Source organism: Chlorocebus sabaeus, chromosome 14, assembly GCF_047675955.1.
Source record: "Chlorocebus sabaeus isolate Y175 chromosome 14, mChlSab1.0.hap1, whole genome shotgun sequence".
Lineage (NCBI taxonomy): Eukaryota > Metazoa > Chordata > Mammalia > Primates > Cercopithecidae > Chlorocebus > Chlorocebus sabaeus.
The window spans coordinates 1,856,100-1,883,330 of record NC_132917.1 but is presented as its reverse complement, the minus strand read 5'-3'; the positions used below and the strand labels follow the sequence as shown (position 1 = coordinate 1,883,330).

Sequence of the window (27,231 nt, the reverse complement as noted above, 5' to 3'; positions counted from 1 at the left end):
TGTATTCATCTACCCACCACACATTCATAATGCTGTGTGTTTCCAAAGCACAGGGGTGTTTTTAAAATCCGCAGCCTCTGTGTTGTTCTGTGGCTAATCAACACTCTGTGCTTATGCATGGGTAACGTCTGCAAGGCCCTGGCTCCCCTAACCCATCAGGAAAGAGTCGGTTCTGTGTTCTCTGAACTCCCAGGCTCCCGGGTCCAGCGCCCCTGCCGTGTGAGGCCCTTAGCGTAGGGTCCAGTCAACCTTTCTCTGGCCTTTCGTGTAGGGTCTGTAGGGTCCAGTCAACCTTCTTTCTCCCACGTGTGTTTTCCTGACCGTGCCCATCACAAACGTTTGTAGGACTGTCTGTCATGAGCGACCTGGCCTTTGTTAAATGACTGCATTTTCATGTGTCCTGACTGGGCCTCTGTTTTAACGCTGGCTGTTCTCTTTGCCTCTCCCTGTCAAGTCCTTGCCATGCATGAAAGTGTCCTCAAGTGCCCCACTCCGGGCTGCACGGGGCGCGGGCACGTCAACAGCAACAGGAACTCCCACCGAAGGTAAGCCACGCGTGCAGCACTGGTGTGGGAGGGAGAGTCGGCTGCCCTCCACGCCTCCTCCTTCCTGGGGAGGCAGACTGTGCTCCCCACAGTGCTCCCCATGGTGCTCCCCACATACAGGCACCTGCTCCACTTGGTACTCCCCATAGTGCTCCCCAAGTGCAGGCACCCACGTGCAGCACTAGAGTGGGAGGGAGCACCGGCTGCCCTCCACACCGCCTCCTTCCCGGGGAGGCGGACTGTGCTCCACATGGTGCTCCCCAAGTACAGGCACCTCCACATAACGCGCGGGAGTGGCAAGCACTCCACGCCCTTGTGGTGCAAACTGGATGGTTTTAGTTGCCCCACCCACCTTATGGTAGCAGGGTATAGTATCAGGAGTGGTACCATGACCATTTACAATGGCTGGAAGGAAGGAGGCCAAGCCTTTGCTGTCCTCCAGGGTGAAGACAGGGCTGTCCTGGTGCTCATTGGACAGGACGTGGCCTGGAATGCAGCAAGCCTATACAGCATGTAGCTTGGCTTGACTGCCCTTGGAATTCTGCAGAAACCCCAGATCACAAGTACCGACATCTTCAGAAAACCTGCAGATGTTTAGCAGGCTGGGTGGGGGTCTGTGGGAGGCTGGGGTGCTGGAGAAATAGACTCTGGACTCCCGCTAACAAATGTACTCTAAATCACTCTTTTGTTTGTGAAAGATTTCAGTTCTCTTTTCCTGTTCTGTTCAGACTTGATAAGAACTACTCAGCTGCCCATAATATTCCGTTCTTATCTGAAAACTTTTTATTTCCAGAGGCCGAAAAGTGATTCTTTTGAAGTTTGTCTGACAGTCTATGGTTTTATGAGTTCACATAAAATTATATCTAAAAGAAGGAAACTACTATAAGCTTCACTCTAATTTTTGTTTGTCTGACTGGCAAACCTGGTTCTTTGTGTTAAATTTATAATGAAACAAATGACCACTGTGCCCTCCAGAGACATTCAGGTGTTCAATCTGCAGAAGCAGGAAATGACCGACAGGTTGGAGAGGTGAGGGCTGTGTGCTGTTTGATGCAGCATCCACAGTGTCAGGGCCTCCGTCAAACCTCAGCACGGGCGTGTCTTTGGGGTGTGACATATATATGGGGGGAGCGTCTGTGCGTATGAGCAGATATGCATGGAGACACCCACAGAGCAGGCGCAGTGATCTCACATAAAGTGAGCCTGCACGCGAAAGAGCCCAGCTGCTGTCTCCTCCATCTAGACGAAGCCCGAGCTATTTGGCTCCACAGAACATTTTATTGCAGTCCTAGAAATCATTCTGCTTTCCTCTCCACTTTCATTTCCCTGCTTGTGGAGAACACCAAAGGGCTAATGTCAGACAGGCCCCCCAGAGGCCACAGTCAGTAGCATTTAGGAAATCAGCTTGGAGCTCCATCTTCTGGTAACAGTCAGTTCATTGCCATTCATGGGCTTAAAAACTCCTCCTACCCAAGCTGTTAATTCTTCATCTCCAGAAATGGCGAGCTCTCCAGAACGGAATCTGTCCACCGTTTTCACCAGCTATGTCCTCTATGTTCTCCCGAATGCACGGAGCTGGGACGCTCTCACTGGGAAGGACTGAGTACACCTCACACAGCACTGCCGCCAGCATTCTCTGCTGGAGACAAGCAGAAAGCATACACCTAGAAACATGACTGCCTCCCCCTCTCCCAGTCCACCCATCAGGATTGCCCATGCCAGGCTTGGGAAACCACCCCTCCCCCACAGCTCCACCTGCATCAGGGTCCTGGTGCTAAGGGAGGATTGGTGTCCTGTGAAGGCGTCTGAGGCGGGACCATTCAACGCGCTTTCTGTGATTGCAGCCTCTCCGGATGCCCGATCGCTGCAGCAGAGAAACTGGCCAAGGCACAGGAAAAGCACCAGAGCTGTGACGTGTCCAAGTCCAGCCAGGCCTCGGACCGCGTGCTCAGGTACCCAGCAGGAGTGCGCCGTCCGTCCGTGAGCTCTATCCACAGTCTGCTCCACACCTCGGAGCGCTTGGGACACCTGCTCAGGGCATGTCCTTACAGCAGCAGGGACTGGGACGGGAGGGCGGGGCCGTGCTGAAAGCCGGGGCTGGGACACCTCACTCCAGGCCAGGCTGTATGAGGGCAAGGGTGTCATTCTCCCCCTGGTGTCTGTGGACTCATTGTGACGACTTACATGAGAGAGTTGGAGGAAATCGTTTCTGATTTGTTTCTGGACCTGGTATTTCATGAGTCTGAGTGCTAGATGAAAGGGAAGCTTTGAAAATTAATGAGATGCCCAAGGTAATTTTCTCATAATTTGGAGGAGAGGGCCTCGCACCAACCTGCAGGCGGGTGCTGATGTTTCTGACAGTGCTAGGGGTATGAGCACCCCGCACATGCGTGTGGAAGCTCTTGCATGCAAAGCCGGCAGAGCTCCCTCCTGTTACGCCCAACACCCTGAGATGTAGGTGGGGGTAGGTATTGTCACCTCCGTTTGGCAAGTGAGAAAACCCAGAGTGCAGAGGTGTTAAAAGACCCAAATGTTACCGTGGGTCAATCAGTGTTACAGTGTTACAGATCGTCCGCCTGAAACCACTGTTTTATTTAAGTTTTGGGAGGACAGGCTCCCCATGCACACAGCCCTTCTATGCATCCTTCATTCTTACGTGTTGCTTCACATTCTCATCCACGTGAAAACTATGACAATTGCCACATATCCTGCCTTTTCACACAACATCACTGCAGAAACACGCGTCCTTGTCTCTATGTAATCATCCTAATTATTGTCTTCACAGGTACGTATATTCTACTGTTTAGACGTACCCCCCAGTGCCAAAACTAGGTTCTAACTCTGAGGCATTCAGGCTGTTTCCTGCTTTTACTATTAAAGAGAGGGCAATAATAAAAATTTCTTTCATATATACAGCACTTTGCCTCCGTTACTCCTTTGGCTACTCAGAAGGCTGAGAGGTGGGAGGACTGCTTTGAGCCCAGGAGGTCAAGGCTGCAGTGAGCTGTGATTTCACCACTGTACTCTAGCCTAGATGACAGAGCAAGACCCTGTCTCAAAAAAAAAAAAAAGTAAATTATTTCTTTAGGATACATATCTTGGAACAAATCACTGGGCAAACAATATGAATATCCTTTTTGTTCTTGAGTATTATTTCATAACATCCCAAGAAGCTTCTAACATAGTCATTAAACTCCCTTCCTCCTTAAATAGAAAAGTTAAAATCTTTATAGAAAATTATAAATATTCAAGCAAAAATAAGAAAACAAAACCATCTACGACCCTACTATCAAGAGATAACACCTCAATAAATTGTGGCACAGAGTTTTCTGCATTTGGGGGTCCCGGCCCGAAGTGCCCCCAGAGCACCCATCTCAGGGAGCCACCCCTTCAGGGAAATGCACCCATCTTCCCTATGGCAAGACCAAACGCTGAACAAGCCATAGGCCACCCTCCCTCTCCCCACCAGCCCACAGCTAATCATTGGCAGCATGAAAACCGCCCCCACCCACCCAATAAAACAGACCAACCCACGGGGCTGTGTAATCCAAGAAGGGATCATTATTAGTCAAAGGAGAATTTGAAAGTTGGTAGGGAGACATTTCTTGCTGAGGGCTTTCAATAATTTTCTTCAGCCTACTTTGGCCAGACCTCCAAGAATCTGGAAGAACTCTAGTACCTGGCCGTTCTTGGAGTCACCAGGTGACTGCACTGCCCACCTACGAGCTGCTCTGCTCCCGGGGGCCAGCACGGAGTGAGGATTTCAGGGAGAAGCTCACAGCAGCTGCAGACCGACGAGGCATGCATGTAATTGTGAATACCACCTTGTCCAAACACAGCCTCCACTCTGTTGTTTTGCCTCCTCACCTTTGGACGCTGAGTTTCTTTTCCTGAAATGCTTTCTTACCACCCCCCAACCCCCGCCCCGCGGATCTTAACCTTAAAAATCAACCCATTCTGTAAAACTGACTTCAAACATCCCTTTCTCCATTCAAACGTAACTGAATTCCATAGCCTGGAGTGTTCTCTCTTCTCCGGAATTCTCATAGCATTTGAACCCTTGAAATATGATCACATCACCCATGGTCTTTTGTTTTTTTTTAATTAAAAAAAAAAATTTTAGAGACAGGGTCTCACTCTGTTGCCCAGGCGGGAATACAGTGGCACAATTATGGCTCACTGCAGCCTTGATGTCCTGGGCTCAAGTGATCCTCCCCATTCAACCTCCTGAGTAGCTGGGATAATAGGCACACACCACCATGCCTGGCTAATTTTTTTTTAATTTTATTTTTATTTTTTTGTTTTTTGGAGAGATAGGGTCTCCCTATATTGCTCTGGTGAGTCTCAAACCCCTGGGCTTAAGTGATCCTCCTGGCTCCGCTTCTCAAAGTGTTAGGATTACAGGCATGAGCCACCATGCCCGGCCTGCCCCAGCATCTTTTAAAGCAAGGCCTAAAGATTTATTCATTTATGCACCGTCATATTAACTGGGAAAATGTCTCAAGAACAATAGACAATCAATTAGTACATGATTTTATTGATTTGACAAGAAGTAAATCGGCTGAATTAATGAAATCACAATAAATGTATTGGTGATTTGGTAAATAAATTGGATATTTAACCAATATCCAATTTTTATATATATATATAATTGGATATATATCCAGTACTGTTATAAAAGTATAGATACGGCTATCAGTCTAAATTCTGACTTTCTTTTCTTAAAAAATCCAGTTATCAAAACTTTGTAACTGCACCAAAACCAATATAAATTTATGAAATAATGAGTAAAGAGAGATTATCTATATGGATGCCTATTAAGTCAGAATTTATAACAGCAACAAAATCAAAAAGTTGGAAAATAGTTAAATAGTACAATATTCATTGATTTCAATATCACTCTGCTATTAAGAACTGTTTTTAAAGCCTGAGAAACAAAAGGGAAAATTAAATATCATGTAAAACGGAAACATAAAATATGTAAAAGCGTAAGATTCTAACGATTTAAGTAAATATAAAATGCATGAAGTCAATCATAAAAAATACACGAAAACTTTAAAAGTTTTTGTCTCTTGAAGATCTACAGGCAATTTTTTAAAAAATAGCTTTTGTGTCTTCTAAATATTTTTTTCAGTGAATCATAAAAAAGCAAAACATAATCATGAAAATAATCATTAAAAAGCAAGACAATAGTTTTAAACCTGTTACCTGTAAGGCAAGTATAGCTGATCTTGGTGTGCCTGTGTGCGTCACCTTTAGAAAGAGAGTGAGGACTCGAGAGAAAATATATTTATTCAGACACACAAGAATACTTGTGGAAAATGAGTTAGGAAAGGAACAGATCAAAACCCCTCAGGTTTCCGTCCCCAGGGAGAACAAGCAGAATACTGTCTGCACGTCTGTTGCCAAAGAGTTTCCTTCCTAAACAGCACACATTTGTACCTGCTGATATCATGCTTTCATACATCTGCTAAAATTTCACATTCACGCTAGAGGTACAGGCAATATTTGCAGATCTTACTGATACTAGTAATCAAGAAATAGGATCTTACTCAAACATTACTGTCTTCCTCCAGGCGTGGTGGCTCACGCCTCTAATCCCAGCACTTCAAGAGGCTGAGGCGGGTGGATCACCTGAGGTCAGGAATTGGAGACCAGCCTGGCCAACATGGTGAAACCCTGTCTCCACTAAAAATAGAAAAATTAGCTAGGCGTGGTGGCAGGAGCCTGTAATCCCAACTACTTGGGAGTCTGAGGCAGGAGAATCACTTGAACCCGGGAGGTGGAGGTTGCATTGAACCGAGACCGTGCCATTGCACTCCAACCTGGCAACAGAGTGAAACTACGTCTAAAAAAAATGACTGTCCTTCCTAAGCTGACTATGAACCTCACACTAATACATGAATTCACCACCTTTTGTTTCTTCCTGCTTGGTTGGGTCTTTAGTTGGAATACATTTTATATAGTTTAGAATGCCAACAATTCAACAGGAAACTCTCTGCCTTTAAAATTCACTGTTTTGTTAGCTTTATAGTGTGTAAAGTGATGCTGATGTGAAAAGGTCTCTATTTTTTTGAAAATGGATCACTTGATGCCAAGGGTTCAAGACCAGCCTGACCGACTTGGCAAAACCCTGTGTCTACTAAAAATACAAAAATTAGCCAGACGTCGTGGCTCATGATATAATCCCAGCTGCCTGGGAAGCTGAGGCAGGATAATCACTTGAGAAAAACACAAAGATGGCAGATGAGACTGTAGGATGTTATGATTAAGAATGCATCTATGGCCGGGCGCAGTGGTTCATGCCTATAATCCCAGGACTTTGGGAGGTCTACGTGGGTGAATAACTTGAGGTCAGGAGTTTGAGACCAGCCTGGTCAACACGGTGAAACCCCATCTCCACTGAAAATACAAAAATATTAGCTGGGCCTGGTGGTGCACGCATGTAGTCCCAGCTACTCGGGAGGCTGAGGCAGGAGAATCACTTGAACCCAGGAGGCGGAGGTTGCAGTGAGCTGAGATCACGCCACTGCATTCCAGCCCAGGCCACAAGACCGAGACTATCTCAATAAAAAAAAAAAAGACATGTCTATATCTGAGCAGTTCTTCAGTGTCCATTCCATGAAGCCTTGAGCCCAGTGAGACTGAGGAGCTGTCAGTAGGGAGGACAGAACGCAGGACCCTTAATGCACTGTGGGACCCTGCATGGTTGTGTCAGAAAAAGGACATTAGTGGAAAAACTGGTCAGATCCAAATACAGCCTCTAGTTTAGGAAAGAACTGCATCCTAATGTTAATCGCCTGGTTTTGCTCTTGTCTTATGGTTATGAAGATGGTCACGTTGGCGGAAGTTGGTGGCAGAGTATAAAGAAAACCTCTGTACAACTTTTCTGCAAGTCTAAAATTGTTTTAAGTATAAAGTCTAAAAACTCCACTTATGAGCTAGACAGATAAAGAGGTGGACCTACACACACACACACACACACACACACACACGACACAATGTCTATGAGTGAGCAATGACCTGGTGTCCTTCCTTTTTTATTTATTCATTTATTTATTTATTTATTTATTTTGAGACAGAGTCTCGCTCTGTCGCCCAGGCTGTAGTGCAGTGACTCGATCTCGGCTCACTGCAAGCTCCGCCTCCCGGGTTCCTGCCATTCTTCTGCCTCAGCCTCCCCAGTAGCTGGGACTACAGGCACCTGCCACCTCGCCCGGCTAATTTTTTGTAGTTTTAGTAGAGACGGGGTTTCACTGTGTTAGCCAGGATGGTCTTGATCTCTTGACCTCATGATCCGTGCACCTCGTCCTCCCAAAGTGCTGGGATTACAGGCGTGAGCCACCGCGCCCAGCTTGTCCTTCCTTTTAAACATTTTATTCCAAAGACAATAAGAAATGACTACTAGGTAAAAATATTGAATGCATAGGCTAGTACTTGACAAGGTGCATTACCACCTAGCCTACCTCATTGTCCAGTTAGGTACACTTTGATCTGATTCTGTCTCAGTCTGTCCCTAAGAGTATCTCTTTACTTCCTCTTACTTTTTAAGCGGAATTTCTTATTGAGGCAATGTCTTTGTGTGTAATTCAGCAACTCTTTGTAACCACTGCAAAGAAAATTCAGAACTGAGATTGTCCCCATCCTCATATTTCATGTCATCACCATGCCACCAGACCTCTTACAGGAAAGAAGGAAAAGGGAACATATTTAAAGATTTTATTTCTTGTCCTTTTTTATTGCCAAAGTTGACTTTTAGGCAGTTTATCTGGTGCTATATAATTAAAACACACTTTGTCTTTTCTTCAGAAAATAAAAAAGTTTTAGTTTTAGTGAAAGGTAATCCATTTTAAAAAGTAGGATATTCTAGTTTTACTGTGAAGCTCATCGTGTGCAAAGCCACAGGAAAGCAAGCTGTTGTTTGTTTTGTTCACTTCCAGGCCAATGTGCTTTGTGAAGCAGCTGGAGATTCCTCAGTATGGCTACAGAAACAATGTCCCCACAACGACGCCGCGTTCCAACCTGGCCAAGGAGCTCGAGAAATATTCCAAGACCTCGTTTGAATACAACAGTTACGACAGCCATACTTATGGCAAGCGAGCCATAGCTCCCAAGGTGCAAACCAGGGATATATCCCCCAAAGGATATGATGATGGTAGGAGGTGCACACTCTTCTACATGAGAGACACGTTGCCATTGATGATGTTGTTGTTGTGTATATCAATGTCCTACAAGTTAGTTGAGCGGTGGTGGTCACTCGATGGGTACCAAAAGAACAGGATATTTGTAGCACAGCCCAGGAGCTGGAAGCCCCCAGGTCCGCACAGCTGTAGGAGAGCAAACCTTCAGGGGAAGGAAGGTGATGGTTTCCCCGCAATCATTCTGAGACAGCGCACTCGGCTGCTCATGGAATGTGGAGAGGGAGAAGCGATGGACTGGCTCGTTGTCTTTTGTAGTACTGGGAAGACAGTACCCTTATCTTAATACGCTTCCTTTAAATAAATGCCTGAGACAGACAGTGCAGGGGGAGCCAGCAGGCAGCCCTCGGCTCCCGGGAGCTTTGAGGAGCTCTGCACCCATCTCCTTCGTGTTCTCAGCCTTGCATGCACATGAGAACCATCCGGGGAGATTTTTTTTTTTTAATTCTTATGCCCAACCTGCCCTCATGACCAATGAAATCAGAATCCCTGGAGGGCTCCCTGCATGACACGATGACATTTTTGAGAAGCTCACCAGTGATTCCTGTGCAACCAGAGCTAGTGGCTTCCTTGTCACCCAGCCTCTTCACAGCAAGACCAGGACCTGGGTCCCCCCTGTAACTGGGGACGATGGAGCAAAACAAGGCCCAGCCTGGGGTACTGCCGGCGGAGCCAGAGCTTTGTTCCTTGCTGGCTTGTGGCTGCCGTGGCACCAACAAAATAGAGCTCATCCAGCAAACGCAGGGCCACGGGCTTCACGGGAAAAGGGTGGTTTATTTTGACTAATGCTTATTTGAACCACTACCAAGAGTGTGAACTAGTTACCATTTCACTACAAAGCTAGTTGGTAAGTAGTTTTTCATTAGAGGGGAAAACTCTATTTATTTAATTTTTTTTATTTATCTAACTGTGTGTCTGCTTTAAATTCTAGGCTGTATAGACGTAATTGCCAAGTTTTACCAATTGGGACTTGGGGTGTAAATGTTCTGATGATTTAGAAATCTTGTCATGATACTCTCTAGCACAGGGGAAGGAAATAGTTTTTTTAAAAAGGTCATCAAGCTTTTCTTTGAAAAAGATATTTAGGGCAGGGTGCAGTGGTTCACACCTGTAATCCCAGCACTTTGGGAGGCTGAGCCAGGTGGATCACTTGGTGTCAAGAGTTCAAGACCAGCCTGGCCAACATGGCAAAACCTCGTTTCTACTAAAAATACAAAAATTAGCCAGGCATGGTGGCTCATGCCTGTAACCCCAGCTGCTCAGTAGGTTGAGGCATAAGAATTGCTTCAGCCTGGGAGGCAGAGGTTGAAGTGAGCTGAGATAATGTGCTGCTGCTCTCCAGCCTGGGGGACAGAGCGAGACGCTGGATCAAAAACAAAGAAAAGGATACTTAGTTAAAATCACAGTACACACACACAATGTTTAAACTGAATGCTGGGGAGTTCAGAAACCATTTTTATCATTCTACAGGAATGACCGCAAACCTTTCTAAGCTATGGTATTTCTTGCCTTAATAACAATTTATTTGTATAATGAATGAAGTATAGTATTTCTTGGAGCTATCATATATTGGTCAGAAACACGGACATGAATGAATAGAAGGAGTGACTGTAGGGTATAACAGAAATAGTTCTGTTGGTTTGTTGTTGGGTTTGTGATAATTTCAGGTTTCTTATCATCTCATTTGTTCATCTACAAGTGAAGAATGAAAAGAAATTAAGTTCTCATAATTGAAGGCTGTTTATATGATTTCCAGTTCATTGACATTTTACCGGGATTTGATCCATTCTTTCATTAGAGGTTCATTTTTACGCACCTGTTTTTTTGCTGTTCTTGTTCCGTGTGGGCTGATTTCTTTCTTGAGCTTCATTGTTAAGGTTAGACTCCAGCCTGAGAAGGAAAGGGGGCTTCTGGGTGAAGTTGTGAGCAACAGAGCAGTCTCAGGGTCACGGTGCCTTGAGGGGACCCGAAGTCAAATCCACTGAGCATATTCTCAGTGCCATTCTTAGGAGCCGGATGCTACTGGACAAATTAGCTCAGCACGGCATGGGTTTCCTCGGGAGCAGAGAGGAAGCAGGAGTGTCCTCTGCTGACCTCGCCAGGCTGCAGTGAAGATCAGCCGAGACGGGACGGGTGCGAGGATGCGCTCGGTGGCACCATCACATGTTAGTTACTGGCATTGATCATCACATGCCCGGCAGAGGCCCTGCTGTGGACACTAAGGCTGAGCCATGCTTTGCAGCCGACCGCCTGGAAACAAGCGTCTATTGAGCAGACAGGCTGAAAGCTCAGTGTTAGGGCTTCGGGAAAACAGAGCAGAGGAAATGCAGCCTCTTACCACAATGTAGTGAGAAAATGAGCCGACCCTCCGCTTATTTGTGTAGATTTTAGAGGCACAAGTGTTACGCAGATGTATCGTGTGGATGTGAAGTCTGGGCTTTTAGTGACACTCTGTTTCCATTTCACTAGACTCATCTGACAGATTTTAAAAGCATCCTGGAAAGTGCCCACTAGGACACTGGCTGGTAGGGTTGTTGATGGGGTGTGATCCGAGGGGGTCCGGCCCCCACTCCTGGGCACCAGGTGGCAGATTCTGACTGCAGAGTGACTGCTGCCTGCAGGTACCCTCCAATGAATCTTTGCCAATACTTGCTTCAGGTGCACAAAGAATTGACTTGTTGCTTCTAAAAAGAGACAAAGAAATGGTTCTGTTGTAAGGGAGAAAAGTACAGCTCTTAGCAACCAAAGGTCAGGGCCATGCAGATATAGAATGAAATAGAACATAGGACCTTCTCTGCAGCCTGGGAGAATCATCCCTTAAATCATATCAGCTGTGATCAGACCACTCACAAAATCTTCACTTCACCAGCTGCATCCTTCCAGACATAGCACACAAGTGCTTGCTGTCCACCTGACCATCTGTGTCTGTGTGTCTGTCTGTGTGTCTGTGTGTCCGCGTGTCTGCCTACCCATCTGTCAGTCCATCATTCCTTCCCTCAGGATACACAAGACAGTGAAACACACACTGGTGCCCAGTGAAGTGAGGAGTCCCTCTGCCTGCAAGATTAGCATGCGCTTTACCAAAGTGGCAAACTTTAGATGAGATCACAGAGTTTGAGCAGAAATCATACAAAGGTAGAGAAACACACAGGATGGTGAGCACAGCCAGTGGTCTGGAGGCCAGGACGGAGACCCATGAGAAGGAAGAACAGGGAAAGCCGCGGGGGCTGCTGAGGAAGGGGCTTCACGTTGTCTGTAGGAAATAGAAATCCATGCAGGGTGACGGAGGGGCTGCGGGGAGGAGGATGGAACATCCACTGGGGCATCTGGGCCCCGCCCTCTCCCAGGAGCTCCGAGCCACAGCCACACCCCCCCGTTTTGTATGGTGAGCTAAGAATGGCTTTGACATTTTTAAAGAATTGGAGAAAAACACAAATGGCAAATAATATTTTCTGATATATAAAAGCTATGTGAAATTCCGTTGCCATGCCATGGATAGAGTGTCATTGGCACCTGGCTGCCCTCAGGGCTTGGTGGGCAGGCTGCGGTTGCTCCTATAGTACAGGGCAGAGCCAAGTGGCCACAAAAACGATCGCAGAGTTAGTTCCCAAAGCCTAAACATTTGCTACGAAATCCTCTCCAGAAAAAGTTGCCACCCCCTGGCCTCCACTTTGCTGTGTCTCCACTTTGCTGTGTCTCCAGGCAACACACCCCACCCTTGGGGGCCTAGTCCTGTCAGGCTCCCAGCCCCCGAGTGGGCTCTGCCCGTGTTCTCCTTTTGATTATTCCCAGCTTCCAAATTCGCCAGCACTCAGACCTTCCCATCATCTTGGCACTTCCTCTTGTTTGCCCCCTGCCCTCCTGGCTGCACAGACGACTTTCCTGACTACCTGGGCACCTGCAGGCTCCTCTCGTCTCTCCTGCACCACCCCTCTGGAGTGCACCTCCCTGGCCTTCGGTCTGCAGTCCCATCACGCCCACCTGCAGGGCTCCCTTCTTCCACCTGGCTGACTTCCCCACGGCCTCTCTACCTGAGCAGAGGCCACTCCCTGGTGAAGTTCTCTACTCCTGTGGGCAGTGCGCAGCCCTTCCTACCACTCTCCATCTGCCTGCGTCCATGGATCCCGATGCCACACTCTGCCCCGCAGCATGGCTGCGTCTCACCTCTCAGGCACCGCCTGCCGGGATGGCCTGTCTTCCCATGGGCCCCAAGCTCCTGCTGGGCCACAGCTGGGTCTGCAGATTCGCTCCACCCTCTAGGGCCTGGGCAGGCCAGGCAGGCAGTAGCCATGCCAAGGACACTGAGGAAAAGAAAGCCTGACACCGAGACCCCGACGCCCCTTGGACATCAGCTCAACTCCAGCAAGTAGATCGTGTGCCTTTGAGATGTCATCCCACAGGCGAGAAAGCTCTGTTCTTTCCCATGTAAGATTAGATGTCCGTATTTCAACTTACTTGAAACACTAGGTGGAAGTGTATAAAGACTATGAGACTCAGTGCCACAGATGAGGGCCTGAATCAAGTTAGGTCTAAAGATTACTGGGTCCCAGCTAGTGGAGACATCTTCATGATGGACATCTTGTGATTGCATTTGTCTAGTTTTCATGGAAATTCATACTGTGGATACATGTTTATCTATTCTCTGCAAGAAAAGGTGAATCCATAAGGCAATAGACATTCCTAGGAGAATGAGGCATGTACATTTAGTAAGAATTTCCCGAGCAGAGTAGGCAAATGAAAAGGTCCTACCTGGAAGGTTTTATATTTTGTTGTTTTGGTTTATTATTCTTATTATTATTCTTATTCTTATTATTATTATTATGTCAACAGCTATATTTAATCACACAAATCCTGTGTGCTTTACCTTTTTTCCTGCAGTAGAGGAGATGGAATATTGAAGAGGTGTTTTTAGGATGGTTTAAGATCCAGCGGCTGCTCCTGTTTCAAGGCAGCTCTGGCATCTAGAGTTAAAGCTACTGCATTGCTCGTAACATACAGTGATGTTCTTGGCGCCTGGAAGAACATTAACACATTCTTGTCTGCTGATGAACTGAAAAGCAATTTGATCAAAAATAGCCTTGGGCCAGGAGTGGTGGCTCATGCCTATAATCCCAGCACTTTGGGAGTCTAAGGCGGGCGGATCACAAGGTCAGGAGTTCAAGATCAGCCTAGCTAACATTGTGAAACCCTGTCTCTACTAAAAATACAAAACTTAGCCAGGCGTGGTGGTGGGCACCTGCAATCCCAGCTACTTGGGAGGCTGAGGCAAGAGAATCACTTGAGCCCAAGAGGCGGAGATTGCAATGAGTCGAGATCACGCCACTGCACTCCAGCCTAGGTGACAGAGACTCTGTCTCAAAAAAAAACAAAAAAAACAAAAAAAACAGCTTTGTTTGCTGAAAGTGTATTCTGTCGTTGTGAAACTGCTCTCATCAGACCAAGCATCCTCCGTGCTGGAAGAGGGGGAACAGAGCACCCCCAATCTGAAGCCCCTGCTCTGCAGCGCCCCCTGCTGTCAGGGCACTGAGCAGAGCAATGCTGATTGTGGTCCAAAGATACTGGCATGAAGGGCTATGCTGACATTTTACAAATAGGGATAATTATTAGGACCAAAGACCTTCCTTTCCTGAGCAATTTTAACTGTAGGCACTCTTATTTTTATTTTTGTTTCAATTAAAACTTTCAAATGATTTTTTTATATTCAATAAAAGATGCATGTGAAAGTAGATGCTGTCTTCGCTGCCCATTTGAGTGTAGTGAGTCGACAGGCGCATCAAAAGACTAAAGCAGTCACCGACTAAAATTTGGTACTGTCCACTTGGCATCATCTAGCTGTAGCATCTTATGAAATAAATATCTGGAAAAGTCAACGCATCGTCACATCTACATTTTATAACTTCAGGATAATTTAAGGTGACTCAAGTAAGATGAGAGGAAGAAATGCAGAGAGTCGTTTTAGTTAAAAATTCTTTGAAGTAAAATGTCACATAGAGGTAGCGTCTTTCTTTCTTGTTTCAACTTTTATTTTAGACACAGCAGGTACCTGTGCATGTTCATTACACGGCATACTGCACCCAGGTGGTGAACACAGTACCCAAGAGGTGGTTCTCCAACCCACGCCCCTCTCTAGTGTCCACAGTGTCAATTGTTCCCATGTTTGTGTCCCTGTGTGCTCAATGTTTAGCTCCCACTCACAAGTGAGAACGTGTGGTACAAAGTTTTCTGTCCCTGCATTAATTCATTCAGGTTTGTGGCCTCCAGCACCATCCATGTTACTGCAAATGACATGATTTTATTCTTTTTATGGCTGCATAGTATTACACAGTGTACCACATTTTCTTTATCTAATCCACCACTGATGGGCGCCTAGTTGATTCTGTGTCTCTGCTACTGTGAAGAGCATGGTGATGAGCATACGAGTGCATGTGTCTTTCTGGTACAACGATCTATTTTCATTTGGGTAAATACTCAGTAACAGGACTGTTGGGTCTAATGGTAGCTGTATTTAATGTGCCTTGAGAAACCTTCAAGCTACTATCCAGTGGCTGAACTAATTTGCGTTTCCACCAAGAATATATAAGTGTTCCCTTTTCTCCACAGCCTCTCCAGCATCTGCTGTTTTTGGCTTTTTAATAGTAGCCATTCAGATGGGTGTGAGAAACTGTTTCACTGTGGTTTTGATTTGCAGTTCTCTGGTGATTAGTGACGTTGAGCATTTTGTCACATGATTGTTGGCCACTTATATATCTTCTTTTGAGAAGTGTCTGTTCATGTTCTTTACCCATTTTTAATGGGGTTTTTGTGGTTTGCTCGTGGATGTAGTTGTTCCTTATAGATGTCAGATATTAGGACTTTGTCATCTGACATAGTTTGTGAATATCTTCTCCTATTCTGTAGGTTGTCTGTCTGCTCCATTGATGGTTTCTTTTGCTGTGCAGAAGGTCTTTACTTTAATTAGGTCCCGCTTGTCTATTTTTGTTTTTGTTGCAATTGCTTTTGGAGACCTAGCCAAAAAAAAATTTGCCAAGGTCAGTGTTGAAAAGGGTATTTCCTAGGTTTTCTTCTTAAATTTTTATAGTTTGACATCTTACATTTACATCTTTAATCCATCTTACATTCATTTTTGTATATGGCAAAAGGTATGGGTCTAGTTTCATTCTTCTGTGAATAGCTCGGCCGTTATCCCAGTACCATTTCCCCGTTGCTTGCTCGCATTGGCCTTGTCAAAGATTAGATGGTTGAAGGTGTGTGGCTGTATTTCTGAGTTTTCTATTGTGTTCCACTGGTCTGTGTGTCTGTTTTTACACCAGTACCAAGCTATTTTGGTTACTGTAGCCTTATAGTGTACTTTGAAGTCAGGTAGAGTGTAACCTCTGGCTTTGTTCATTTTGCTTAGGATTGCTTTGGCTATTTGGACTGCTTTTTGATTCCGTAGAAATTTAAGAGTCATTTTTTTTCTAACTCTGTAAAGAATTACATTGGTAGTTTGATAGGAATAGAATTGAATCTGTAGATTGCTTTGGGCAGTATGACAATTTTAACAATATTGATTCTTCCAATCCATGAACATGGAACATTTCTCCGTTTATTTGTGTCATCACTGATTCCTTTCAGTAGCGTTTTATAGTTCTCCTTGTGGAGATCATTCATCTCCTTGGTGAGCTGTGTTCCTAGGTATTTCCTTTTCTTTGTGGCTACTGTGAATGGGATTATCTGCTTGATTGACGATCAGCCTGGATGTTAGTGGTATATAGAGATGCTGGGGTAGCATTTTCTAATTGATAAGATGCTGAGCTCTCCCAGACAAACACATTGTTGATGGCAGTCGAGGCTCTTTGTGGACATTGGGCAGCCTCAGTCTCCACATCTGTGAGGTGGGCATGTGGTAGCATCTTACAGGGTGGTGGAGGTCTAGATGCAATTCTGTTGGAGGATGCTGTGAACACAGTGTAGCGAGAGTCACGGTGAGAGGAGCTTGTGACAAGAAGTCTCTGTCTGGCGTGAACGGAAGCTCCTGCCTCACCTCTGCGCCCACACTCCTGAGCATCGCCCTCACCAAAGTTGAGGGGAAGGTTGCCAGCCAACCTAGGCCAGCTGCAGTTGTTTGTTGCATTGACTTGTGTTATTCCTTTAATTTTTTTAGGAATTGAAATTCCCTCATTTCAAAACAAAAGTATTATTATTATTTTTTTAATTTATGTGGGCAATGATTTTTTTTTCCTAAACCAGTGGCTAGCCCTCACCAGTAAAAACGAAACCCCATATTATTATTTCATTTCTCCTACAATTGTTCTACTATTTCTTAACAAAATTGTAAATGATGTAAAATCACAACCTTTAGTTCATATCCAGAGTATCACAAACTGCAAACTGATGGTTGCTCAGGGTGGCTCAGGGTGCTCACTGCACAGGGCCAGTGGGGGTGTCCTCACAACCTCTGCTGTCTGCCTCTGGTTGACTCCCTTGCAGCCCCATGGTGGTCTCTCTCAAAAGCCCTGGCGTGGGCCTTGCTCAGACCGGCAGCCACTACCCACCCCGCCCTGTGCTGCTGGGCTCTCTAGAGGAGGGGCGTTCCCAAAGAAGAGAGAAGGGAGGGGCACACTGATGGACACTCAGATGTGCTTCTCAGGGGCAGCTGTGCCCCACCAGCCGTGGGACCACTCTGGGTGGCTTTGCTCATTCAGATTAGCAAAACACAGTCATAATATCAACAGATGACTGTTGTATTTCATGGGTTTTGTGGGTGTGCATTTGAGCCTCTGGTTCATGTACGGGAATCTGAGTGTAAAGCGGTCACTTGCTTGGGGAATTTTCTGTAGCTTTTGGTAGAGGCTGAGACGAAGACAGTGTGGCCAACTCCCGCCCTGGGTACTGTCCTTAGTGCTTCCTCTGCAGGGGCCTGTGCGTTACAGAATCACCAATAACACACCTCTTCCCCATGTCCTGAGAGCCTTCAGTCCCCAACCAAACCTTATCAATGATGACCGCTTCTTTTTTTCCTTTGTATCCGAATCCAGGGCAGTTTCTTAGCATTAGCTCATAATGACCGTATCAGCAATGTGAGAAAGCTTTTTGCTTCACTTAGCTTTGTTCTGTTCTTCCTCTGTGGGGAGGAGTCCCTGGGGAAGCCTGGTTCCAGGTTCAGAGCTGCTGCTGATGGCACGGAACACACTGCAGGAGCCATGACTGCCTGCGAGGTCTCCCTTTCCTCGTAGCAGCAGATAAAACCATAGTTTCCATTGGAATTAGGCAGCCTGGAGCTTTGCCCATTAGGAGTAGGGCAGCCCTAAGCACCAGGAGAACCTGGGCTGGAATGTCTCTAGCCTATCACCAAGTCCTCCCAGCTGCACTCACGCTGCCCCCAGGGAAGCAGGCAGGAATGTCTTGGGGAAGAAGTTGCTTCCTAAAGGGAGGGACTCACTGACAGAGGGATTTAGGACATGAGAGAGACCAGGTCCACCCCTGAGTAACTCTTCACTCTGCTGGATTCCAAGTGAAATGTCTGGCCATGCACAAATGATGTCCTGTGACATTAACTGGCAGGGATAACAATTAATAAAGAAGGACCCATCAGATAAATCCTGGACTGAAACATTTTCATGTACTAAAGGAGATTTTTAACAGCTCTAACAAATAACCCTTGCCCCGCAGTGCCGATTTGGCTGTTAGTGAGTGTGGTGGCTCAGAAAGGATTACCGGGCAGTGGGAATCGTGTCAGTGAGGGTCAGTGCAGGGAACAGAGAGGCCGTGGCTATGAAAGGGGCAGCTGCACACGTGCCCCACATGTCTGCCCGCCACCGAGTGGCCACTCAGGTGTTCCGACATTTATCCTGAGCGTATTCTCTACGTGCATTTCCCCCTTTCACTCCCATGGCCGGTATCAGCATTCTAGAAAAAAAGAATGTTGGACTCACCCTGTCTGGTCTGCAGGCCCAGCCAGAAATCCACTTCCCAAAGCACGTGGTCCCCACAGGCCCAGCAGGTGGCCCCCAGGTCCCCTTGAATCCTGGTCACCTGCACAGAGGACCCGGGCCCCAGGAGGCTGCCACAGTCCCTCTGGCTCAAAGGAACCGCCCACCTCTTGACAGATGAGAGACTGGATCCAGGTCGGGTCACCAAAAGTGCTCGTGAGCCTCATGTGCGGGGGAGGAGCCCCACTCACTCTTAGGGCCTCCACAGGGGTTTGACTGGGCTGGAATTCCCGGTCACTTGCCTGCACCTTGTGGTTCCTGAAAGCTAGCCAGCCCTGTGTCTGTCTTTCGAGGGACCAGGTAACTGCCTGTGCTGGGTGCGAGGTGAAGCCTTTCCAACAGGTGATGAATGCTCCTCCAGGGCAAAAAAAAAAATAAGAAAAAGGGGAAAAAGTAGCAAAAAAGGAGAGGAGCCAGAGGGTTTTGTTTTGTTTTCGTTTGCCTGTTGTTTGTTTTCTTTACGCCAAAGCCCCGGCACCCTGAGGGCCGTCCCACGCGGCTGTGTGTGGCTAAGGCCGGGGCGGGCAGGCCCTGCCATGTGCTGTCTGCCGTGTGCCCTGCGGCCGGGCCCTGAGTCATCCCTGTCCCTGTCTCCCCAGCGAAGCGGTACTGCAAGGACCCCAGCCCCAGCAGCAGCAGCACCAGCAGCTATGCGCCCAGCAGCAGCAGCAACCTGAGCTGCGGCGGGGGCAGCAGCGCCAGCAGCACCTGCAGCAAGAGCAGCTTCGACTACACGCACGACATGGAGGCGGCCCACATGGCGGCCACCGCCATCCTCAACCTGTCCACGCGCTGCCGCGAGATGCCGCAGAACCTGAGCACCAAGCCGCAGGACCTGTGCGCCACGCGGGTACACGCGCCTGGGCAGGTGGGGCCCCGGGCGGGTGGGGGAGGCGGGCCGCGGGCCCAGGCGCCGAGACACGCGGCGCTTTCAGGCAGCTTTATGGTGCGAACGCCCTGATCTAAACCATTCCTGCCACTGTGAATAATCAGTGCAGCTTCCCTTAAAGCAGCCTGAACAGCACCATTGTCCAAAGCGCATCCATTTTCTCCATCAGAGGCAAGGGTCAGATCTTGTCAATTAATGTGCATCAATGGATCCTTCTCTCCAGGATCCAGAAGCATTTCTGTAAACAAAGAACACCACGTGGTCCTCCTGTGGTCTCCAGTGACCACACAGAGGATGCAAAACGAAGCGTGGACCTCCCTTGAACTTTGACAGGAAGCTCCTAGCACCGTTGCCAAGTGAAATGCAGGCATCTGCCCGTGGATTCCTGGGTAGCAGGGAAACAAAGGAAGTAAAAATCAGGCTTCACACCAAGGGATCAGCCGTGTATTTACAGCCAGCACTTGTTAGTTCCACATTTGCATGGGTGCTATAGTGCTATGAAAGGCATAGGAAGAGTGTCTATTTTTAATTTTCTTATCAGTTGAACCAATGCTTCTGCCGGGCGGGAGAGAGAGCCCTTAGGATGCAGCACAGACCTGGCAGAGCCGCCTCGCCGAGGCCACTAGGCGGCCGGGGAGAACCGGCGGTGCAGGGAGCGGTCTGTGTTCTCAGGGACGCTGAGCAGCGGACACGTTCACCTCCTCTCCCGATAAACAAAGGGCTCTCCACTGTGTCGCGCTGCCTGGCCATGCACCTGAGTGCACAGCACTGACAGTGGTTCTTGTAAATACTTGTAGTTGGTATGAATGAAGAAAGGTCAGTAATCTTATGTTTTGCAAATGTTTTTTCTTCTATCAGTATATTTAGTCCTAAATATTGGAGAAGCGCCAGGGGTCTGCAGTTTTCGTGGTGACCAAGGTTGCAAAAAATGCAAGGTTAGCATGGAAGAGATTCTGTGGCAACCACAAAAGGAAAAAAGCAGAGACCCTTTCCAAATTTTGTTGCACTTTCTTAAAATTAAACTAAGACTGAGAGAATAAATCCAACATTCTGAAGCTTAAATTAATATCAGAACTTCAAATCAGAGTGCACTTTGACAAAGAGAGTTCAGGCAGAATGATACTGTATAATTTATCAAGGTAACAGCTCCAGGGATGGTGGTCTCATTCCAAGCATCTTCCTTCTACTTCTACTGTTGCATTGAGAGGAGAGAGCTGCTAGACCTTTGAGGAGGCAGCAACTTTCAGACCAGCTCTGAAATCAAATTTTGCTCAAAAGAGTGTCACTCTTTGGGGAAAAACATGCAGGATTGTTAGGGGTATTTTGATTTTTTTTTTTTTTTTTTAACTTTCTGTCCACATGTCCCTTCTTCTCCCTTTCTCCCTGAGAGGCAAGTGCTACAGAATTCTTGATGCATTTCAAAGCATCCTTTAAAAAATCCAAAAAGCCTCACCTTGTACCTCTTTATTGTTGTTGTTTAAGCTAGTAGACTAAATTGCAGGGGTTTGCTGAAATTTAGAGGAGATCAGATGGTAATCACTGTAGTAAAGGTATTTTTAGCTGCAACTGCAGATCTCCTTTCTTAAAATGAAAAATTATCTTCGTTATAAAAGTTCTTATTACAGCCAGGCACAGTGGCTCACACCTGTAATCCCAGCACTTTGGTAGGCTGAGGTGGCCAGATCACTTGAGGTCACGAGTTTGAGACCAGCTTGGCCAACATATAGTGAAACCCCACCTCTACTAAAAAATACAAAAATTAACTGGGCATGGTGGCACAAACCTGTAGTCCCAGCTACTTGGGAAACTGAGACAGGAGAATTGCTTGAACCTGGGAGGTGAAGGTTGCAGTGAGCCCAGGTCGTGCCACTGCACTCCAGCCTGGGTAACAGAGCAAGACTCTGTCCCTCAAAAAAAAATTATATTACAAGGTAAATTTTAGTTTCTTCTCTTTCCTTCCTTCACCCTTCTAATTCTTTTGTTATCCTACTCCCTAATTCTTGAACTATTAGCATCAATAAAACTAAAAGAGAATTTTTAAGCTGATATATATGTGTGTTTATGCACACACATACATGCACATACATGTATATACACACATGCATACACGCAAAATTTTTATCTCTTAGGTGTTTGTAACTGTAATAAAATTAAAACTAAACACTTTGTAATTTTATTCTGAACAAACTCTAAATCAGAGATATAATAGGACAACAAGGAAGGAGAGAGAGAGGGTAGACAGTAGATAAATAGGGAAATGGAGTGAGGGAGGGAGGGTGGGAGCGATGCCTGGATTCTCCAACCAATTTTGCAGCTAAGCATGGGATAGCAGGAATGTACCAAAAGACCAGGACTGTTCACCTTGGGAGTTCAGGCCAAGGAAACAGCAGTGAGGAATTCCGTGTTTGAACGCTCCCCTGGCTGATGGCAAGACTGCAGTCCGGGAGGAAGGACCCGTGGTGTTACAAGGTGCCAGGCCAAGCACAGTCACCATGTCTTTTTACCAACAGAACCCTGACATGGAGGTGGATGAGAACGGGACCCTGGACCTCAGCATGAACAAGCAGAGGCCGCGGGACAGCTGCTGCCCCATCCTGACCCCCCTGGAGCCCATGTCCCCCCAGCAGCAGGCAGTGATGAACAACCGGTGTTTCCAGCTGGGCGAGGGCGACTGCTGGGACTTGCCTGTAGACTACACCAAGATGAAACCCCGGAGGATGGACGAGGACGAGTCCAAAGACATTACTGTATGTCCTTTTCATTGAGCCTGTGTTGACTGCCAGACTTTAAAATGGGGCCCCAGCTGAAGGAAGTGCCATTTGCACAGACCTTATGAGAAAATACATTTTCTCTTTAAATATGACCTTTAACTGAGGAGACTTAGAAAACAGTTTTTGTTGACCCAGAAGAGATTTGTGACTAACACTGATTAGAGTGAAACTATTGACTCTTGTAAATGATAAAGTTTATTTTCTAACAAATATGTTTTGTTACAAATGATTACTTTAAGAAAACATATAAATAGCATGTGATTTCATTTTTCTGGGTGTCCTGTTGGAACAATACAGGATTTTCCTTGCTGGTAGAGAATTTTAATAGGAGTCTTAGATACTTAAATGGTTAACTGTGTGCTGTTAATTAACTAGCTCTTCAAAACTAAGGACAGTGTCCCTTCTCTAAGAAACCTAAAGTGTTCAAAAGAGTTTACTCTAGCCTTGAATAAATTATTCTAGTACCATCACCTAAATCTTTGTTTATGACTGTATTACTAAAACATCTATGTCAAGAACATATTTTTGAAGTAGCTACAGTGTTCAAATTCAGGTTATTAAAATAGATATAATGCCCTTTAGGCTTTGAAAAGAAATAAAGAAAAATGTTTTCTTTATGTACTGACTTAAAAGTCTTTGATTCTGAGAACTATGACATCCTCTTTATTCACTGAAAAATGAAATTTATTTTTAGTACAATGGAGAGACCACCATCAAAGCACTAGTGTCTTACAGAAACAAGGAAATAGAAAAAAAAAAAAAAAAAGAAACATTAGCCCCATGTAGAAATTGGCAGAGAGGGCACCTGCTTATAAGCCTGTTATCTGCGGTCTTCAAATTGATTTCAGTATCCAGGCATTGTGAAAAAGAACCAAATCAGAGTGGCAAGCTAAATTTCTAAGTATTTTTTCTCCTGCAGTGTTGAATCATTACTACCAAATAAGGCATGGTGGTTGAATCTCCAAATTTATTTTAGTTGAAAGTAAGCCCTCATAAAATGACAGAAGTGTTTTCGTCCTGGATCATCATGGAAGACAAACCTTCCCATGTAGCTAGACTTAGGAAATGTGTCTGCTGAGCATCGCCACCTGTAGAAACATCCACGTTACTGCAGGTGAACACACAACTGAAAAGGAAATTTACAGTTACATTCCTCTAAATTGGTCTCCATTACCCCGAATCTTAAAGCACGCGCTTGCAAAATCCGGACCAATGGTGGGGGAAGCTTAGCCCTAACACACTGTAGTTCCAGTGTTGAATCTTGCAGGCAAGTGTTGGATAAAGCAACCCACCCACAGGTGTGTGCTGAATGCTGAATGAGGAAGACCAAGTTAAACGTAGTCTCTGGCTGCTGGACCGTGTGTGTGTCCGTGTGGGGAGCACGGCCAGGTGAATGTTGAATAAGGGCCCTGACCACTGACAGGTGACCATCATTTTAGTTTAGAGCAGTGGAAGAAAAGCTCAATATGCATTTTCAGAAGGGGCATTATCAGGACAAAGAGGATCTTAAAGGTACAGTAGAAAGAGGTGTAAGATTAGAGGCCACCGCAGAGCCACGAACCGCCTCCCTCAGTCTGTTTGCCGTGTGATCATCCGTGTGGCTCTGAAGCTGTGTTTTGCCCACAGCCAGAAGACTTGGACCCATTCCAGGAGGCTCTAGAAGAAAGACGGTATCCCGGGGAGGTGACCATCCCAAGTCCCAAACCCAAGTACCCTCAGTGCAAGGAGAGCAAAAAGGATTTAATAACGTAAGCATGCTGTGAGGTGAAATTATGAATCTTCTTAATCTTCCCATTCTTTGGCTGATTTTTAAAAACCGGATCTGTATATGCCTTGCCGTTTGAGCATGCGACATTCGCAGCATATAAATGTTTCCGATTGCCGGGTCAGTAGAGTGAGCAGCTCACCGTGCATTTGCCTGTTCCCAATGACGCTCTGTTGGACGGGGGCGTCATTTTCATTTAACCCGTGCATTTTGCCGCTTTTCTTCAGGGTGCTTAAATCCCCTTGCAGACATTGCAGCTAAACTGGAAACAATGAAACTTTTTTAAAAGTTTTTTTTTTTTTAAAACATACTTACTATTTTGGCTGTTTTTGTTTTTGTTTGGTGGCAGATGTCCAACTCCAGGGTGTGATGGGAGTGGTCATGTGACTGGTAATTACGCCTCACACAGAAGGTGTGACTTCATTTTTCTCATGGTGGATTCTGTCTTTTCAATTTATTGTTTTCAGCTTACCTCAACAATGCTGTCAAAGTAAAAATGTTGAATTCTGTGTCAACCCTTTAAGTGCTATATGTTGACCTTCAAAAGCATGCTAATTTATGTGTTGTATAATGTCTTTTATCTTCAAATAAACAACCTAAATTTGTAAAATTCTTCTTAAGCATTTAAGCCAAAGAGCACAAATGTTTTATCTTACTTTTTAAACAATTTCTTATTAACAGAAATATTTTCTTAAATTTATATTCGAACCAATTCAGAATTAATTATGCAAAAAAAATTCAATATACAGCACTTGCCCATTGCTTTTCTGCATTAAACTCTTTAATTTTGGTTTTTATGTTGTGTTTGTTCGGGAGTTATGCGCTTCGCGGTTGACTGACCTGCCTGTCCCGGCCTGTCTTACAGTCTATCTGGCTGCCCCCTGGCGGACAAAAGCATTCGAAGTATGCTGGCCACCAGCTCCCAAGAACTCAAGTAAGATTTAATGACAATAATTCTCTTTTAAAAATCCATGCACTCAGTAGTTCACAAAAAAAAATGATGTGTCATTTGCAAAGAAAAATGTCTGTTAAAAAACATGGCCTGTGCACCCCAGTGCCTTGATATAGAAACGTGATTGAGTCCTCGGAATTTCAGCCACTTTTCCACACAACCCATTCTGCCTTTTTCCCCTGACATACCTCCAGCTTGTTCATGTCATATCCTTCCTATCTGGAATTTCCTAAAGCATGAGTGTTTTCTCCAGATATGCATGCATATGGAAGGGAAATTTTACAGTTACTCAAATTTTTATAAAATGACTAAATAATCAACATTTAATTTAAAAAATAAATTCATAGGAGTATTTACAATATGGATACTTAAGTAGCACTCATGACAAAATCTACCATCATAATAGCTATTTTCTTAAATACACCGTGGTCTTAGTCATGAATACTCTTTAGGACAGTGTCAGCTCGCGGTTCAGGGATCCGGAGAGTCGTGGAATTCAACCAGACACACCTCATTCTAGAGTTTTACCTCCCTCTTCTCTATGCCTGTCATTTTTAAGCATAAATCTGGCAAAAGGGTGAAACACCTACATTTATACTGCCACACTGTGATTTCCCTCCTTCGCCCAGACATCTCTAGATGCAGGGCCAGACAGGTTCGGAAGAAGCGGGTAGAAGTCACGGAGGGAGTCTCAAAGCCTCCGCACTCCAGGGAGACCATAGGTGCAGGTGCACACAGGGAAAGAGGGCGAGACCTGGGAGATACTCACAGTGCGATAAGAGCCAAGAGTCCCCAGATAATCGCTTTAAATTATTGGACATGCCATATCATTATGTCAAATTGCTTGGTTTTCCTTTTGTTTGGAAAAAGCATTGTTATCCACGCAAAGAGAATGCTGCTTTTCAACCCACATTTGATCTCTTTCCCAATCATCCCTCCCCACCTCCCAGACCCCTGACGATAGACCAGGACTACTGCGAAGTGTAGGCTTCTGTTTCACACCCATGTCGTCTTTTACAGGATCCCTGTCCAAGGCCCTAGGGCCATAGATCACCTGCTTATGTTCAGTGACTTCCTGAACTAGCTGTTTCGCTACAAGACCCTTGGAACTTTCTTCATGGAATGTAAACGCCTGAAGGGCTTCCTCTTACCTAACGGCTGTAAAGTCTGTAGCCTCATCCAAAACAGTTCCTCATGGACAAAGTAGCTTTAGGATCTCAAAACGACACCATTAGCAAGAGCAGTTCAACCCACTTTGTTCAGGCATCTTTTGTATGGCTGGAAACCACATTTCCCTCATGGTCAAAACGTGACTAACTCCCCTGGGAACTTGGCCAATACATCCGAACATGGCAACATTCCTTTGAATTTCTTGATGAGGGACACTTTGCAAAAGATTGGCACATCTCCAGTTCCAACAGGCCAGCTGTAGACAGGAAAACAGCCTCTGTAAAAGTTGCTTCTAGTGTTGCCTCTAACTGGTCAGAGACCGCAGGGATTCGTTCTCTTTGGCTTGCATCCCTTCACGTTGGGCTTGGCGGCTTCTGTTGATTTGAAATTCCGGGCCAGCTTGCTGTTTCTCCAGCAGCAGCACTTTCTTCTTCTCTTACTTCATCTTACAAGACGGTGTGATGGTCCCCACCTTTAGCATTTTCCGAGGGAGCCGGTTAGCTCTTCGTGCCTCCCAGGGCAGGGTGGGCATGGGCAGCCCCTCCTTCCTGCCTTGTCTTGGAGGGGATACTGTATCTTCCAGGAAGTGGATGGCCTTTTCCTAATTGTGGTTGCTCGAAAAGCCACACTCGTGTCTAAACTTATCTTATTCTAATAGAGCCTTTCTGGGAAATCTGAACTTGACTGATTTTCTTAAATGGTCCTTTTCTATGAATGGATCTTCAAAACTAAGAATTTCAATCAAGCATCTTCTGTAAAAACACTGATGTTTCAATGACCAAATTTTACTTGATGGTATAACCATAGGTTATAATTTTTCTTTAACCTTGTAATTGGTGACACCCTTTATCTGTTATCTGTTGGATCTGGGTCAGCAAGATCTGTTGGGTGGGTTTCTCAAGCCCAGGAACATGGACTGAGCCCCTCATGACTTGCAACAACTTTCTTTAGAATAATTCGCGCATGAGTC

The 27,231-nt window shown here is 45.8% G+C and overlaps 1 protein-coding gene across 22 annotated transcripts in view; it reads left to right on the top strand.

The window, feature by feature from the left end:
- The window catches only part of MYT1L (myelin transcription factor 1 like), a 529,284-nt gene that overhangs the window by 407,677 nt on the left and 94,376 nt on the right, over window positions 1-27,231 (top strand). For 14 of the 22 annotated variants that reach the window (XM_073022747.1, XM_073022736.1, XM_073022741.1 and 11 more), the window contains 7 exons: window positions 455-545; window positions 2,390-2,497; window positions 8,486-8,700; window positions 19,314-19,582; window positions 22,114-22,350; window positions 24,001-24,122; window positions 25,005-25,073. In XM_073022747.1, coding sequence (XP_072878848.1) covers window positions 455-545; window positions 2,390-2,497; window positions 8,486-8,700; window positions 19,314-19,582; window positions 22,114-22,350; window positions 24,001-24,122; window positions 25,005-25,073 — 1,111 coding nt within the window. The remainder of the gene's footprint in view (window positions 1-454; window positions 546-2,389; window positions 2,498-8,485; window positions 8,701-19,313; window positions 19,583-22,113; window positions 22,351-24,000; window positions 24,123-25,004; window positions 25,074-27,231) is intronic. The other 8 variants (XM_038006505.2, XM_073022742.1, XM_073022748.1 and 5 more) reach the window with 1 other exon arrangement.